Source organism: Hemibagrus wyckioides, linkage group LG11 (assembly GCF_019097595.1).
Source record: "Hemibagrus wyckioides isolate EC202008001 linkage group LG11, SWU_Hwy_1.0, whole genome shotgun sequence".
Classification (NCBI taxonomy): Eukaryota; Metazoa; Chordata; class Actinopteri; order Siluriformes; family Bagridae; genus Hemibagrus; species Hemibagrus wyckioides.
Window position 1 is genome coordinate 13,990,758 of NC_080720.1, and position 17,500 is coordinate 14,008,257.

The following is a 17,500-nucleotide window of genomic DNA, read 5'->3' on the forward strand; positions in this document are numbered from 1 at the left end:
TCTTTTCAACATATTTTATACTTACGTTTTCTCACAATTATTCTTTGCTTCTTGCACAATTATTCTTTGTGTTTTTAGATGATTGTTGCTAGTGATGAGAGTGTTTTCTGGTGAGAATACTCAGGTTTATACTTGTAAGGAAAGTGAGGAGTTAAAGAGCAGACTGCAAGTGTCATTAGTAAGCAGGAGAGTTTGCTTGGATTGCTTGAGAGGGTTAAGGGTTAAAAGAGATTAAGAGATTTTTCTGGTCAGATTCTGAGGATTATGCCTGCATTCAAGTTTATACAGAGTGTCTATGAATTGAAACAAGGAATGTTGTGTTTAGTTGGGATGTGTTCAGTAAATCTGGTGCTAATGTGTTCATTGCTGTTGTATTTTCTTTATCCCAGTGAGATATTTTAGAGGCATTAGACATTTACAATGGCATTTAATCACTTAAATGATAGCAAATATACAAAATAAGGTATACGTGTATATAATAACAGCTGTGGTAGAAGATGAATTAAAACATGACAGGATATTCTGTTGAGGATGTGACATCATGCCATATCATCGTTGATGATTTTCCTATGAAAGCGCACAATGTTCTGTTTCATTCCTTACATTTTGCATCACTGGTCAAATGAGCCCAGGCTTGGTACAGTACACAGTCCAGTATGCTCTGGGGAGTTTTATTTTTAAACACTCGCTCTTACAGGATTAGACCAACATCTACTGAACATTTCAGAGATTTATTTTCTGGCCAGTCACAGACTCTGTCCCAACAGTGGATGCTTACATTTGAAAGGCTGCAAATATAGTAAGCCCTAATCTGGCTTCTTGTTTTTTTTTCACAAAATAAACCCTGTATGATGGAAAAACGAGATTCACCGCCCCTCTAGTGACACAGACATCTGTTATTATTGTCTGTGCCAACATAAAAAAAAAAGAAAGAAAAAAGAAAAGAAAAAAAAGAATATTGTGTAGGAGATTTCTGTTTCCAGGTCAGACCTACTAGTTTTATATTTATTTGGCTTTTTTATTTAAAATACATACAATAATTCCATTACGTTAGTAAATATTGCAAGAAATCAAAAATTGCTATATTTTATAATGATATTAAATATTACTATATATGTAATATGTTTGTAGGAAGTAAAAGGTTAAATTAAGATATTATTGCATTTTATTGTGTTGTTATTTAATAAGGCAGACAGGAAGCTCTGTGCGACTTACAAATCCATGTGTATGGAATTTTATCACAGAAACCTGTAAATGTCTTTAAATACAGTCCTTTCCAACTGCACCAATTCCACTACACACAGGATACGTTCACAAATACAGTCACTTGCAGCAGCAAAGCGACTGGATATCATTTACCTTCAGTGAGAGTTCAACTTTATGCTAATGCTGAGTGACTTCCAATGGAAGTGAAGACAGACAGCACGTGATCTTTAACAGAGAGCACATAAACTGCTTCTCCTTCATCTTGCATCATATGATGCATATATACATTGCTGAATTTTATACACAAATACCAAATGTCCCTCCTAAATGCTTCATTTTAGTGACGAGAAAGCCGATTTGGAATGCTAATTGTGCCACCCAACTGATAAAGGTTATTACTATGGCAACCAGGAGTAGGAACGCTTACTGCGACTTCATAGTACAGAGACTGGAGACTCACACTGATAAAATCACTGTATGCGTGAACGTAACATAAGTTTAAAGGTAAAGCTGATTTTGCTATATTTCCATCGCAGTGTGCAAACTGAAAACAGTGTCATTTAATTTCAATTTGCATTTAATTGGCAGGTGAGAAGACTGATTCTTTCAGCAGTTACACCAAAGACTGCTGTTAATAGACAAAAAAAAGGACACCTTTAAGTCTCTGTCCAGTATGTGCAGAATAACTCCAACACCATTTATTTCTGGAAGATATAATGTACACATCTTTTAATCATGTGAAAGAAGTCTGACTGAAAATCTTGGATTTAAAATGTAAAAATGTAAAATCTCCTCACAAGTTTTCTGTGTCCTGGGTTTCCTCAATTCTAAATGCATGAAAATTGCACTTCATTATTGATGAAAGAGCAGAGAGAAGCTACTCAGGACAGTTTGGGAATATGCTTGCACAAAACTCACAGACAAATGCACATGTTCACTTACACAGACACATACATGGCAGAAGTGACCTACTTAAAATCCTCAGTGGAGAAATTTAAAACACAGAAACACAATATTGCATGTGCCATATTGCCATATTGCTTTTACACATGTCTATAAACTTTATTCAGCATTTTTACATGGACACTGGAGTTCGAATCGACAAACCGGGCATTTTCAATTAATATAAACAAATGAATTATTTTATGGCTGAGCCGTTTGTTTTTTCCCTCTGTTTTGATAACCTTAAACAGAATTTTAGTATTTTAGATGCTTATGAAGAACCACTTGGGGCATCTCAAAGAGCAGAAATGGGTTTGATATAACCATTTACTTTAAAGATAGCAACATTTGTGTGAAAAAAATAACCGTTTTTGTTTTTTTGGGAGTCCTGAGTGTCTACATTGATATGAACCATTAACCATTACTGTAAAATGTGACATTACTAAGAAATCTGATGCTGAACATGGGCACAATAAAACAGACGCAAATTTCTTTTTTGGTAAAAAAGATTTAAAGAAAAAAATTATTTAGCAACTGATATTTGTAACACTAAAATATTTTGTTTATTTTGTGGTTTCCATTAGCGAAAATCAAAGACCTAAGGGATCTAGACTCACTTTAGAGCCCGATGGCTTGATGTCTAGCTAGCTGCCATCGATTTGTACCTTCCTGTTAAAGCTGCGTACCATGAAATAGGCTTACCTTCTTTCTTTTTAGCTTCATCTGACTGGCTTTCATATTCAAGTCAAAAGTTATATTCATGAAAAATTGATCATTTGCTGCATCTGCTGATGATGTTGCTGACACTACTGTAATAACCTCCGCAAACTAGGAAGTGGAATACAAACAGTGAAACATCCCAGGGGAAAGCTTGGCCATTCAAATTAGTGGACCAGTACAAACTGTTGTATAATTTATAGTTATATGAATTCTACAGTTTGAAATGTCATGAGAATCACTCTACATTTACAACTATAGTGTTCAGCTTTAAGAGATTTTTTTAAGCATTGCACATAGGGACTGTCTTAATTGCACTTTCTTGTTTTGAACTCAATGTGTTTTATCTGTTCTGGCACCAGAGCCCTGTTTGACTATGACAGGACGAAGGATTCTGGCCTCCCGAGTCAAGGATTAAACTTTCGCTTCGGGGACATCCTGCACGTCCTGAATGCTTCGGATGATGAGTGGTGGCAGGCACGCAATGTCACCGCAGATGGAGAGGTGGGAGAAATCGGAGTCATTCCCAGCAAGAGGAGGTACTGCAGCACTCAGCTTTCATGCCTTTACCTATTCCCTTTACCCCAGTCCCCAGTGGCTTTCTGCAGAGCAGCTTTGGATTTGGCAGATCTTAGGGTTTCATTCATTTTTTAATCATTTTAGGTACCAAATTGGCTTATTTATTTAAAGAGAATATTTATTCTCTGTCGTCATAGCAGAATCAGATAAAAAGCTTTTTTCTAGCTTTCCACAACAGATCCAGATAATGGTCTAAAAATTATCTGGCCTAATTCTCCACTTTATTTAGTTACTTAAGACTGACTTTTTTCCCCCACTGAGAAATGTTTCTGACTCTGCTGTCTGGTGGTAAGATTCAGCAAAAGAAGATTAGTTCCTTTAGCTCCTGCTGTGTGGTGAGTGGCAGCTATACTCTGGGCAACAGCAGAAATACGCTGTTATGATCCAGCGCGAGAACAGCTTACAGTCACAACTGACACTCGCTTCAGACCCGTCGTAGGCAGAATCATCACAGAGCCTGAGCACAAGTACTTGTAATATCTTGTAGTGTATTATATATCAAGTATTATGTATTTAAGGGAAAATGTTTGCTTTGTGTCATTTTAGCGTCCTTCAAGTGTTTTAGTGAGCAGTCATCTGTTTCATGTATCCCTGTCTAGTGCTAGTATATGTAATTATTACAAAACATGAGCTGGTAATTAAAGTGGGAGACAGAGGCCAGGCCATTTTTTGCTTTAAGTAATACTGCGCCTCTCATTTACAATTCTACCCTCATTGCACTCTTGGGCTAGGACTTAAATCCAACCCTTATATTGATTAACTCTGTGTTGCATTCTAAATACTGTGCTGATTTATTATTGCACTTTACAAAGATTTACTTTGGGTTTGTTTGTGTCGTACATACTTATCCCCAATATGTCTGTTTTATGTTTTTATCAGAATGTTGCCTATATTATTGGAATATTAAATTAGACTGTGCAATCCTTGTACTCGTCATCTTCACACCAAATGTCTAACACCGCTCTAGTCTCTAGATCATCTGTCAGCTAGACAAAGGAAGAAAAGCATTCTGTTTAAGGCAAACCCACAGTGTCACCATCATCCAATAATACGGCATCTAATTAAAGCCTGGTTCCAGTGTGTGATGAAACTTAGTTTGCTCTCACTTTCTGTCTCCAGACGAGGCAGATTGAGAGCTGATAATTGACTTCTCACCCAGTTCTGTTTAGCTGCTGCCGCTCTTCTGTCTCTCACCTGCACTGCGTGTGTTCTGATGTCAGAGCTGAATGCATGCTGCTGTGTGAGATATCTCACCATTTCGAACCCGGGGAGCTTCTGGAAAGATGTGATTTATTGTAATTGTGTCTGAGATTATGTTTGTTTTGAAAAAGATTAGAGTGAATTATAGTCTTAATTCCAAATATAGGGTGTTTAAATGTGGCCAGGTTTGTGTTGCAGTGTTTGCTTTCTGCTGCTATTTAAATGAGCTGCTGTAGGTTTGTTTTGAGACACTTGTGTGATGGCACAGTAAAAGCCCTTCACACGGTGAACTACAATATATATATAGTTCTAATGTAGTTTTTGTGTATTGTATTTCAGATGTGTCTCATCCAGAAGTAAAGATCTAGATTTTTAAATTTTAGTTACCAGAACAAGTGGCAAGTGATCCTGTTCCTTATCTTATTCTGACAGGGACGCAGTTGCTAAACACTCAATCTAAACATTCAAAATGATTATTTGTAACACATCATATATCCATCCATCCATCCATCCATCTATCCAGTCTCTATACCACTTATCCTACTGGGTCATAGGGATCCTGGTGTCTCTTCCAGGAGACTTTGGGCTCAAGAAGGGTAAAACGTAGATCACAGGGCACAATCACACTCACTCACCCCTTCACGCAATACGGACAGTTTAGAGATTCCAGTCAGCCTACATAGCATGTCTTTCGACTAGTGGAGGAAACCGGGAGGAAATCCCCTAGGCACATGGAGAACATGCAAACTCCACTCACATGGTGGAGGTGGGAAACCTCCATGACTGCTCCATGCTAACCACCAAGTCACTGTGCCCCCACATACTGTATATACATATATATAAGAAGACATGTCCGATAACCAATAATTATGTGATGATTATGTTCTTAGACTCACCCCAGACATCAAATGACAATTTTATTGGCTTCCAGCTGCTATAGTATAAAACATGATTAAACAATCACAACCATTCATTTTTTTTTTTCTGTTTCTGTGTGTAAGGTACTAGAGAAATAGCTACAGTCTGATATCAGGAATATTTAACATGTACACAGTAATAATGCAGGAGAAGCCAAGATTTATAAGATAAAATTTAATTCCCTCCTATTACTAGCATCTTATTTGAAACAATTTAGTGGAACTGTAATAAAGGTTTTGTTAATATGGGAAGATTTGGCTGTTAATCACACAAGGTTGTTAAACTGGCCCATAACTAACCATGATCTTTTCAAGGAATAATGGCCGGATTTGTCAAATCATAATATATTAAAAATAGTTAGTGGAATATATTAAGTATGTTAACTTGAGTCATACATTTGACAACAGTTGAGGTCCATCATTTTTGAAAAATTATAGCAATGCAACATGATAGGATAGAGTCAAAAAGCAATTTTAAATTTATTTTTAATTATTACAAAATTTTCTGTTATTTCTTGACCATCAGGGTGGAGAGAAAAGAGAGGGCCAGGTTAAAGACGGTCAAATTCAACTCCAAGACTCGGGACAAAGAGGTAAGTCACTGCATATTAATTCGTGAAATGCTTTTCAAATCAGACATAATGTATAGAACTATCTATGATCTATGACATATATTCGATGTGAGGTATGAAAACAATGCCATAGGAGCAGGTGCAGGTTTATTAATATATTTAGAGAACTGTATTAACGTCACATTGACAGATAAGTTTAGGAGAAGGTACTGCACCTTCCTCATGCGCTAATGTATTCAGGTGCTTAAAAATAAAAATGCTTTCACGCCGCAGAGCTGACAGATGATTTCCCACATTCAGCTTCATGTGCAGTACAGAACTGAGAATTATTTTTTAATAAATCGTTAAAGATGTACTTGAAGTAAAACACGTGTGATATACCAGACTATTCTGTGCTAATCCCTCCTACAGACAGAGGCATGTTTGTGAGAGTCTTGTTAAAAGCATGTGACAGGTTAACCTTCATGTCTTTGCTGCTCTGTTCTCCATTACTGACCTAACATGTAGTTCAAACTCACTTTTCAACCGCATATCCCAACGCTACACCGAATTAAATAATGCATGAACCGAACCGCTCACTTAAACAACAAAGCAACAACAACAAAAAAAGAAATGTGCTTGCCATTGACGTAAAACTGCTCTGTTCCTGCATGGTGACTGCCCCCAGCCTCTTTTCTCTCCTGTGTGCTGTTTGCTTTCTGATTGCTCTTCCTTTTTCACATTTGTATTCGATTTTCTTATCTGAATCCTTTCTTACACTTTTACTTTAAAAATCCATTAATCAGTCAGTTAGCAGTAGACTTGTTTCGCTCTTTTGTATGATTTTATTTCATCTGTGTCAATGTAGTATTTCACCTCATAATAGTTACTGACCACATGTAATGTAAGCGCATCGTACCTTATACGTATAAATTAATAATACATTTTCAGATTAATAATACAAAGTTTCAAATTACATTAAGCTGTTTGTGTATGCTTTAATTTGCAAAATATCCCTTTAACTAGAAAAGATATCTGATTTTGGTAATATTCAGATGAATAATTTATATGTATTTGAATTATTTAAAAAATTCAAAAACTTTAATATATTACCTCTATAGTTGGTTATGTCCTGCCAATAAACCTACATCTTTCTTTCTTTCTTTCTTTCTTTCTTTCTTTCTTTCTTTCTTTCTTTCTTTCTTTCTTTCTTTCTTTCTTTCTTTCTTTCTTTCTTTCTTTCCTTCTTTCTTTCTTTCTTTCTTTCTTTTACTTTCTTTACTACTGAATATTTATTGGCTAAAATATATCATGTTCCTTAAAATATGATAACAGCTGTTTAGCGTTAGTATATTGCGCTAGTCTGTTAGCGTGACCACTTAAATAATCAGGTGACGGCTGAAATGACATCATGTTCAGGTGATTAGTGTACATGTAAACGCACTGGTGAATGGGGTTCAGTTTGTTCACACCTATAGCAGACGCCTCCCTTCCATCTCTCTTTTTGTTCTCCATCCCTCCCTCTCTTCCTCAGCAGTCACTCAATGGCAAGCGTAAAAAGCACATCTTTTCACATAAATTCCCCTTCTACAAGAACAAGGAGCTGAGTGAGCAGGAAACGAGCGATGCGGAGCGTAAGTACACCGGTGCACACGGGACAGTGCAGGACAAAGCAGCAACTAACCGCAGGACAAAACACCTCATGCTCATACTGCAACTGCCAAACATCATAAAAAAAGGATGTATACTTCACTCTTGATGTGTTTTTAATAATGAAAATATTACATAGCATGAAAACATGTCATTGGGAGGAGAAGATCCTATTCTGTTGCAGTATGGGGGTTTGGCTGTTCATCTGTAACGCTATGTGCAAGTTCAGTAACCTTTATTTTTGTGATTTTTTTTTTTTTCTATTTGTGTGCTCTCTGACGACTCCTCCACAGGACCTGAGTGACGACAAAGGCTTGAGTAAGTCATCCTGGACTCCTGCAGTCATAGACGACCCTGCCCAGTTCTCAGCATGACCTCATTTTAGTTTTTCCTTTCTTTTTCCACCTTTCACACTATAATAATCTAATAAGTAAGCTTTTCTATGAAAAGTTCCAGAGTCTCACCGTGTGAGCTGGACAGATGACTTTTATTTTTAACGACCGGAGCAATATAGAAATGACTTTTGCAGGTTTATAATCTCTGTGATTTACCACACAGAGTAGGGTGACCTGACCTGCAGATAAGACGACTATAGTACAGATTTATATTCTGTGATCTAGCAGGCTTCCTTTTTTCCACATAAAGAATTGGGTTTAGCAGGTGTATTTTTTGTTTTAAGATGTTGTAGCTTATCACTCTACATAAGAGACAAAAATGGACACTTTGTCAAATGTGTGTGTTTTTGCAATACACTTAAATATTACATGAAATACCTGAGCAACATCACAACACAACACCGTAATCAGAGCTTTAATCCTGCTGTGCCGGCTTTTTTATGGAAATTGTCAGTGAGTTAGGCTTTATTTATTCATAATTTCATTTATAATTTCTTTATCCTATTTTTAAATCAGATTTTCATATGGTGCCTGGTGTCTCAGTACATTCTTTCCGCTTGAATAGTTATGAAGAGTATATAAAAATAGGGCTCATGTACTACTACTGCTACATCATACTGCATTAAATAGCTTCCTAATGATGAAATGGCTATGCATCATTACAGCCTATACCTGTTTATACCTGGCCTCTGTTTATTTTACACTGACTCAGATTTTTCTCCTTCAGATAAGAGCCACTGAGCACTTAATTCTGTCCTGTTGCGTTGTAAACACATTCTTAGGAAGCTGTGAGAGACATCAGAGCGCAGTCTTTTTGTTTCGTAGCAGCTGCAGGAGAGTTATTACAAGACTGACATTTACATTTCCGACGCTGTTGTCTTCATTTGCAGTTCAAAGGCTTTTACAAAACACTTAATGCTAGTGTGCTTTTTTGTGGGACAACTAAAAAAGATTAAAAAGAGAGATTTTACAAAGCAACCGCCCACACTGTATGTCCTTCAAGGTAGATCATTTTTGTTTTTTGTATTTTTGTGCTCATAGCAAACAAACAAAAAAAGCAAATAGTAGCACATTACATCTGGAAGCTTTGTGGTATGCGGTGAGCAGTAACATGGCACAAAGTGGAGCAAAATAAAAAGTGGTTTTACATTTACGTTTACAGCTTTTGCCAAACTTTCTTATCCAGAGTGACATACAAAAGTGCTTTAAAGTCTCTATCAATGAATATATCAGTACTGGTTCACTAGGTCACAGACTAAGGATAGTATAAGTCTGAAACTCTGTTGGGAGGAAATATAGCACACATTTATTTTAAACAAGACGAAAAAATATGTACGAGTTTAAGCATTTCAGAAAGAGGTAGGTGTTCACCCATCGTTTGAAGACCCACAGTGTCTCAGCTGTCCCAAGTGACAGAACAGAGAATAGGCTTGATGCATACCTACCTTGATAGTGGGAGATGATGGGTTGAGTTCGATATGTAGTCAAGAGTGTTGGTTGCATGCTGAGATATCCTGTCTTAAACCACAGTGCTGCTGAATCTATTAATCTAATCTAGTTGTAATTTAAATCACAGGTTTATATTAATACATTCATTTATTGCTTTAGAAACACGTACTAGTTCACATGAACTTGTATGGTAGACAATCTAAATACACTAAAGCTAGTGTAAATATATATATATATATATATATATATATATATATATTTTTTTTTTTTTTTTTTTTTTTTTTATTAAATGAACAAAGAAAAATTGTTTATATGGACATGCTGTGAGGAGATTTAAGACTTTTAACTATTAAAAAGTCTTAAACTTTTAACTATTAAGTATTCTGGGATGTCAGCGTTTTGTAGTCAGTAAGTTATACACTATGGGTAGTCATCAGGACAGAGGGGTTCCTGGGTAACATGGTAAGCTGTTTTGTTTTTTTTAACTTCGAGAGAGAGAGAGAGAGAGAGAAATAAAAGAAAAAATGGAACGACTGTTTATAGTTGCTATAACGTAAAAGATAACCGGAGCCTCACATACATTTCATAACATTAAATGTAATTATAAACAGTTAAAATTATCATATATTAATAACTAAAAAAACAACAATACCGTACTTGACAAATTGCTGTAGAAAAATAATCAACTTCAGGGCGGTAACAGTAACTCTGTTTCACGTCAGGACGCATTATTGCATTATTTTTCTATAAAAACATGTTCTTCTTTTTTCCTTTAAGTTCTGTGATTTTACTCTAACAACATATAATTTTGCTTACTTAATTATATCACATTTTAGCAGTAGATATGACCAGCTGACTGACAGAACTTAGAGCTGATATATTTTCTGTTTTCTATCTGACTAAATTTTATTTTGACATTTTAGTGGTAGTAAGTAAACGCACAGAGACTTGGATAGCACAACAGCCATCAGACTGAACTGTGAATAAAACTGGACATGACTTACTGCAAGCCTTGACCCTTTGTAAGTCATGTCCAGTTTTATTCACAGTTCAGTCATTTCATGCGTCAGTGTTGAAAGGGGTCTCACATTTTTGAACCAAAATGATTTTGAAAATTCCACAGTGTTGTCAGATTTAAAAAATGAATGCCATGCCCCCTTCTTGCTTTTCCACCAACAGCATGTTAACAGCAACAATCATGAAAAGAATGGTTTCACACAACCAAAATAGTAACATGCCAGTGTTAATCAGCACAAGGTTTTTGCATTTGGCTCAAAAAATAAAGCCTTTTGTGGGAAATTTGTCCTCACATCAGGACAAAAATGTTCCTCTGCTTCCCTGTCAATCATATTGCTTGTTGATTTCAAATGCTCCCCTATACACTAGTATTCTAGTGTTTTAGTCTAGGCAGCTTGCTTTGTACCACATTGTACCACTAGTTTTTGTTAACTTTCCCCAAAATCTCCTGCCCACACCTTTAAATGGTTATGGTCCCACACACTGTTCATGTTGTATTAAAGGGAGAGGGTCTGCAGTAGTTTGCCACTTCACTGAATCATCTGTCTATGATGGAGTTGTGTGTCTCAAAGTGCAGTGTCCCATGGCAGTGTTAAGACCCGCTAGAGACCGTATCAATGCTGTGCTATAAAAGAATGACACAAAGAAAAAACATGTGAGTGAGCTTGTTTTTCTACAGGGGTGCATTTCCAGAATGATCTTCCCTCTCTAAAAATCCTCCCAGCCTCTCACATCGCTCATTCTATTTCAGTGGTGTGAAATTGCAGCAGCAGAAAACAGAATTAAATTGGAACCTGCGAGAAGATTCACAGTTTCACGGGTCTCACAGATCCTTAACACTGCCATCTGCTGGTCGCTGAAATGAGTTTGATCTCAGTTCCAGTCCTGAAGGCATTTTGCATGTTGTTTTCCACCATCTTACAGCTCAATGCACCTCATACAGCTTACTAAGTGCTGTTTAATGTAGAGATTTGGTATGTTAGATCAGACAAAACCTAGCCTTTAAGACTGGAATTGGGAATTTGTGGTTTGTCTTCTCCCTGGTGTTTTCTGCTGTGGCTGTGTAGTGCTGCTTATGTTGCCCTTTTTTGATTGCAGAGCATGTAACCTCTAATGCCAGTGATAGTGAAAGTAGCTACCGTAAGTGTTTCCCTTTTGACTTCCTCCAGTCTTTTTTCTGTCTGTCTCTGTGAGATGTGTGTTTGTTGTGTACCACATTCTTGTTTTCTTGTTTTCACAAAAATTCTACAATCCCATACAGATTTATGAGCATAAATGAATATTAAAGAAGGAATATGTGATGTCTAGGGTACTATAGGGTTTATCAGTACTAATCCTAAGATGATGGACTTGTTTTAAAGATCATAGCTGTTAAACCTGATGAAGCGGATATTACCTCTGTTATCAGCGACCTGGCTGTGTTATCCAGGTTGTTTATACTTTATGAGAGGTGTCCATACTTCTCTGAATTATTACCTAATCACTTGAACGATGTGCCTCAGCAGATTTATAGTACAAGCCCTTCCTGAACTTTTCCTTTCCTTTGTGTCACATGAGAATCCCATTCTTCTGTTTGAATAAAAAGCTTTATATGAAATGTTTTATAAATTGAGTCTCGCACACTGGGCATGAAATATCTGAATTTCATTCCAGCCATGTTCAAAGGCCTTAGAGAAATATTGTTCAGCTTTGAAATACTTCTGCACTGAGGAGACCTGTAATTCAGCCTCATTTCTGTCAGCTACTTGTAAAGGTTAAATATTTGCTTAAAGCATTTGTTTTCTATCTTTTCCATCAGGTGGACAGGAAGAATACGTTCTGTCATATGAGACTGTGATTCAGCAGGAAGGTAAGTGTCTGAGGTAACGGCTGGGATAAATGAGCTAGCAGGCATAAACCCTTACTGTCTTTCAAACTAAGGATGCATTGTGCAATCATAGTACACAGATTACATTTAAATGCAGAACAGTAGTTTTTTTTAGTTTGAACAAAATAGTTGCAGCTTTTCTGTTTCCATGTTTGGTATTTGGAGGAAACAGCATGAAGCTAGCAGAGCATTACATACACAAAACATGGAATTTGTAAATCAGTATGCAGCAGCGTTTCTGTGTTGAAGTGTGTTTATGTAATAATTGCGCCACTTCCGATAATTTGGCCACTTTTTATTATCCTGTTGATGAGATCATTACATTACTGAGTTTTAAGTGTTTCATTGTGGAGCTGCTGATACTGAAAATATTCAATTTTAGTCCTCTAATATCTAATTTCCTGGCTAGTCATCACTGCGCTACGCTATTTAATCATAAAAAAAAAAAAACCCTTAACAAATTGTCTCTGACATTGCAGTGAATTATACTCGTCCCGTGATTATCTTGGGTCCTATGAAGGACCGGATCAATGATGACCTGATATCAGAGTTTCCTCATAAGTTTGGGTCCTGTGTCCCCCGTGAGTACTGCACCACACCTCTCAGATGACATTCAAGCTTGAATCATGAATATTGCTCTTATTCCTGTCATCTCACTCTCTGGTGCAGACACAACCAGATCAAAGCGAGACTATGAGGTTGATGGCAGAGATTATCACTTTGTCATGTCTCGAGAGCAAATGGAGAAAGACATCCAGGATCACAAGTTCATAGAAGCGGGCCAGTACAACAATCATCTGTATGGCACAAGTGTACAATCAGTGCGAGAGGTCGCAGAAAAGGTGAAACTCTTCTCACAATATATGCAGTCTATTGTATTTTGCTGTCTATCTATCTAGTTCCCTCTCTCTCTCTCTCTCTCTCTCTATGTATATGTGTATGGAGAAGTATAATCCATACAGTTAGTATAATACAGTACTGAAATAGAAACTGACATTGACACTAGACATTTTGTCCTTTTTGTCACATCACCTTTTCTATTCAGGGTAAACACTGCATCCTGGACGTCTCCGGCAATGCTATCAAACGACTCCACCTGGCACAGCTATATCCGATTGCTGTGTTTGTCAAACCAAAATCAATGGAAAATATTTTGTAAGTTAATGTTGCTTTTGTGTTAAATGTTTTACCTTTTTAATTAAAATTCATCACGATTAATCATCACATGAATAAACTAGGTTAAGCTGTCTTTATATTGAACACTGAGAAGCTGTCGTTTTTTATTTTTTTCCCCTCAGAGAGATGAATAAGAGGCTGACCGAGGAGCAGGCCAAGAAGACGTTTGATAGAGCTATGAAGCTGGAGCAGGAGTTTGCAGAGCACTTCACTTGTATGTAAAAAAGATAAAGTGATAGTGATTCCACATGCTCATTGTGTCTTTTCTTACACTATATTGCCAAAAGTATTCGCTCACCCATCCAAATAATCAGAATCAGGTGTTCCAATCACTTCCATGGCCACAGATGTATAAAATCAAGCACCTAGGCATGCAGACTGTTTTTACAAACATTTGTGAAAGAATGGGTCGCTCTCAGGAGCTCAGTGAATTCCAGCGTGGAACTGTGATAGGATGCCACCTGCGCAACAAATCCAGTCGTGAAATTTCCTCGCTCCTAAATATTCCACAGTCAACTGTCAGCTGTATTATAAGAACATGGAAGTGTTTGGGAACGACAGCAACTCAGCCACGAAGTGGTAGGCCACGTAAACTGACGGAGCGGGGTCAGCGGATGCTGAGGCGCATAGTGCGAAGAGGTCGCCAACTTTCTGCAGAGTCAATCACTACAGACCTCCAAACTTCATGTGGCCTTCAGATTAGCTCAAGAACAGTGCGCAGAGAGCTTCATGGAATGGGTTTCCATGGCCGAGCAGCTGCATCCAAGCCATACATCACCAAGTGCAATGCAAAGCGTCGGATGCAGTGGTGTAAAGCACGCCGCCACTGGACTCTAGAGCAGTGGAGACGCGTTCTCTGGAGTGACGAATCGCGCTTCTCCATCTGGCAATCTGATGGACGAGTCTGGGTTTGGCGGTTGCCAGGAGAACGGTACTTGTCTGACTGCATTGTGCCAAGTGTAAAGTTTGGTGGAGGGGGGATTATGGTGTGGGGTTGTTTTTCAGGAGCTGGGTTTGGCCCCTTAGTTCCAGTGAAAGGAACTCTGAATGCTTCAGCATACCAAGACATTTTGGACAATTCCATGCTCCCAACTTTGTGGGAACAGTTTGGAGCTGGCCCCTTCCTCTTCCAACATGACTGTGCACCAGTGCACAAAGCAAGGTCCATAAAGACATGGATGACAGAGTCCGGTGTGGATGAACTTGACTGACCTGCACAGAGTCCTGACCTCAACCCGATAGAACACCTTTAGGATGAATTAGAGCGGAGACTGAGAGCCAGGCCTTCTCGTCCAACACCAGTGTGTAACCTCACAAATGCGCTTCTGGAAGAATGGTCAAAAATTCCCATAAACACACTCCTAAACCTTGTGGACAGCCTTCCCAGAAGAGTTGAAGCTGTTATAGCTGAAAAGGGTGGACCGACGTCATATTGAACCCTATGGATTATGAATGGGATGTCACTTAAGTTCATATGCGAGTCAAGGCAGGTGAGCGAATACTTTTGGCAATATAGTGTATGTCTTTTACACTGCATGGCAAAATGTTTTTGGACACCTGACCATCGCGCCCATATGTAGGTCTAAACCCAAACAAAGTTTCAAACACAAATGTATAGGATGTCTTAATACACTTACAGCTTTACAATTACCCTTTAGTGGAATGAACAGGGCTCATGCATGTTCCACCATGACAGTGCTCCTGTACACAGTGTTATACCATAGAAATCAAATCTACACAATCTACTCTTTCCACTGATTCTGATATTACTCTTGCTGCTTTCTCAGATTTTCTTTTTCTTATTGCACCTTTAGCTTGTTCTGCAAAATTGTCGATATACCCTCTCTCTCTTTTCTTTTATCCTAGCCATTGTACAAGGGGACACACTGGAGGAGATCTACAACCAGGTTAAACAAATCATAGAAGATCAGTCTGGACCATACATATGGGTGCCATCCAAGGAGAAATTGTGAGATGGCTGAAGTCAAAGAAACCATTTTTTCCTCTTTTTTTTTCTTTCTTCCTTTTTTTCCTTTTTTTTATTTTTTTTTTTTAACTTTGCTCTTTTTGGGGGTGAATTGAAATAGGAAGTGCTCCAGTATCCGAGGGCGTGTTTGTGAGAGTGGGCAGAGATGGTCCAGCACATCTTATTAAGACTCAGTTCTGGAGCTCAGTTGTGTATCCAGATTTCAGGGAGAAGTGCGACGCCTAACCCGGGCCTCACTGGCAGATTATTTGCTACAACTTCCTTAATGTTTAAGGCAGGTGACATTATAGATGGAAAAAGATTTTAATGCATACACTTCTATTTTGTTTGGTTTTTTTTTTGTTTTTTTATATATAGCAGTGCAGAAAAAATGCACTCACTTGGAGCGACACTTTGCACGTTTTCGCACTAAAAGCATGTTTTGGATGGTTCTGTTCTAGTTAACCTACGTTGATTTTAAGTTTTTCTTAGTCATGTATTTTGAGCTACATTAACCACAGCCACAAAATGTTTTATTTCTATCATACTGTATACTCCCAATGATCTTATAATAGGATCAAAACATTTAACTTATGCAACTATCCAGCTTCTAAACTGCACAAACCGATGGATGGTTTGACCGATGACCTGGCACAAAATATGATCTTGGCTCAAGGATTTGTGGATGTTTTCTGCTGATCAGGGTGTTTATGAGTATAGGTTTTAGGTTTACAGTGGCATGGCTGAAAATGTTTAAAATTCAGGTGAATGTGTATTTTAGGAATTCAATTCACAATGCAAATCTTAAGAGAATTTACTGTACACTGAGATTTTAACATGTATCTAACCCTGAGTATACTGCCTATTTTGTTATAATAAAAACTCTATATTGAGCTGTACTTAAACTCTAAAAATATGGGAATAATTATCTTTATATGGAAGATATATATATAAATATATATATATATATATGAAAATATATTAATCTATATAAGTATAAAAAGAATATATTTTCCTTTACTTTCACTATCACCTCCTTCATTTATTTTTATTTTTTTTCATGGCCCTCAGTGAAAATGTACCTGGGTTGAGTGGGCAGTTTTTCAAACGCAGTCACTAGCGGCACATTCTCCTCTGCCCTCTCTTCCATGTGAATCCTGTCTCACGTGGTGTGCATGGTTTTAAGAGCAATAGTATTTATAAGACGTGTGTAATCAGTAAAAGAGCTGGAATACGCCTCTGCATTTTGAGTTGTGAAGATGCTGGGTTTGTTATTGAAAGTCAGCTGAAGCTTGTAAACTTTCTCCTTTAGACACAGTGGTCACTCAGCTGGACAGAGAGGGTCTCTGAGGCTCTCTCAAACACAAGCCTTTATTTCTCCACTGGAGGGCGCTGTCACAGAATCTCTCCCAGCTCTCCCTTTCATTGTCACTTGGAGATGATTGTTTTCTAAAAGACTGACTCGCTTCCACTGGACCACGGCTTTCTAACACATTTTTGACTGGACATTGTAAATATTCTGATCTGATTCATTCCATTTGTCAAAAGACAAGAAGTGCTAATAAACAAATCACACACTGTTTTTTTTTTTTTTTCTTTATGTCATCACAGAATGAGCAGCTGCCATTTTTATTCAAAATCAGATACGTATGGTGATGAACACAGTTGGTGGTTTTATTTTTTGTTGTTTCTTTTTTAACATAACAGATCAGTTTTGTGATTGGAGAATCTGACTACTTATCTAATAAATTATTTTATTGATGATGAGGAAATTTAGACTTTGGATTACTTATGATGAAACTGGTTCATTTGTTCTTATATAGGCTACTTGGTTCGAATAATCTAGTACTGATTTGAATAAAATATAA

The 17,500-nt window shown here is 37.4% G+C and overlaps 1 protein-coding gene across 20 annotated transcripts in view; it reads left to right on the plus strand.

Moving 5' to 3' along the window:
• dlg1a (discs large MAGUK scaffold protein 1a) overlaps nt 1-17,396 on the plus strand; it is a 125,943-nt gene extending 108,547 nt beyond the window's left edge. For 16 of the 20 annotated variants that reach the window (XM_058401949.1, XM_058401951.1, XM_058401954.1 and 13 more), the window contains 10 exons: nt 3,228-3,404; nt 6,088-6,154; nt 7,647-7,746; nt 11,722-11,763; nt 12,422-12,472; nt 12,970-13,071; nt 13,160-13,332; nt 13,536-13,645; nt 13,789-13,880; nt 15,533-17,396. In XM_058401949.1, coding sequence (XP_058257932.1) covers nt 3,228-3,404; nt 6,088-6,154; nt 7,647-7,746; nt 11,722-11,763; nt 12,422-12,472; nt 12,970-13,071; nt 13,160-13,332; nt 13,536-13,645; nt 13,789-13,880; nt 15,533-15,639 — 1,021 coding nt within the window. In that variant the 3' untranslated portion in view covers nt 15,640-17,396. Of the gene's footprint in view, nt 1-3,227; nt 3,405-6,087; nt 6,155-7,646; nt 7,747-8,055; nt 8,081-11,721; nt 11,764-12,421; nt 12,473-12,969; nt 13,072-13,159; nt 13,333-13,535; nt 13,646-13,788; nt 13,881-15,532 lie in introns of all 20 variants that reach the window. The other 4 variants (XM_058401957.1, XM_058401969.1, XM_058401950.1 and 1 more) reach the window with 3 other exon arrangements.
• Nucleotides 17,397-17,500: the final 104 nt, after the last annotated feature.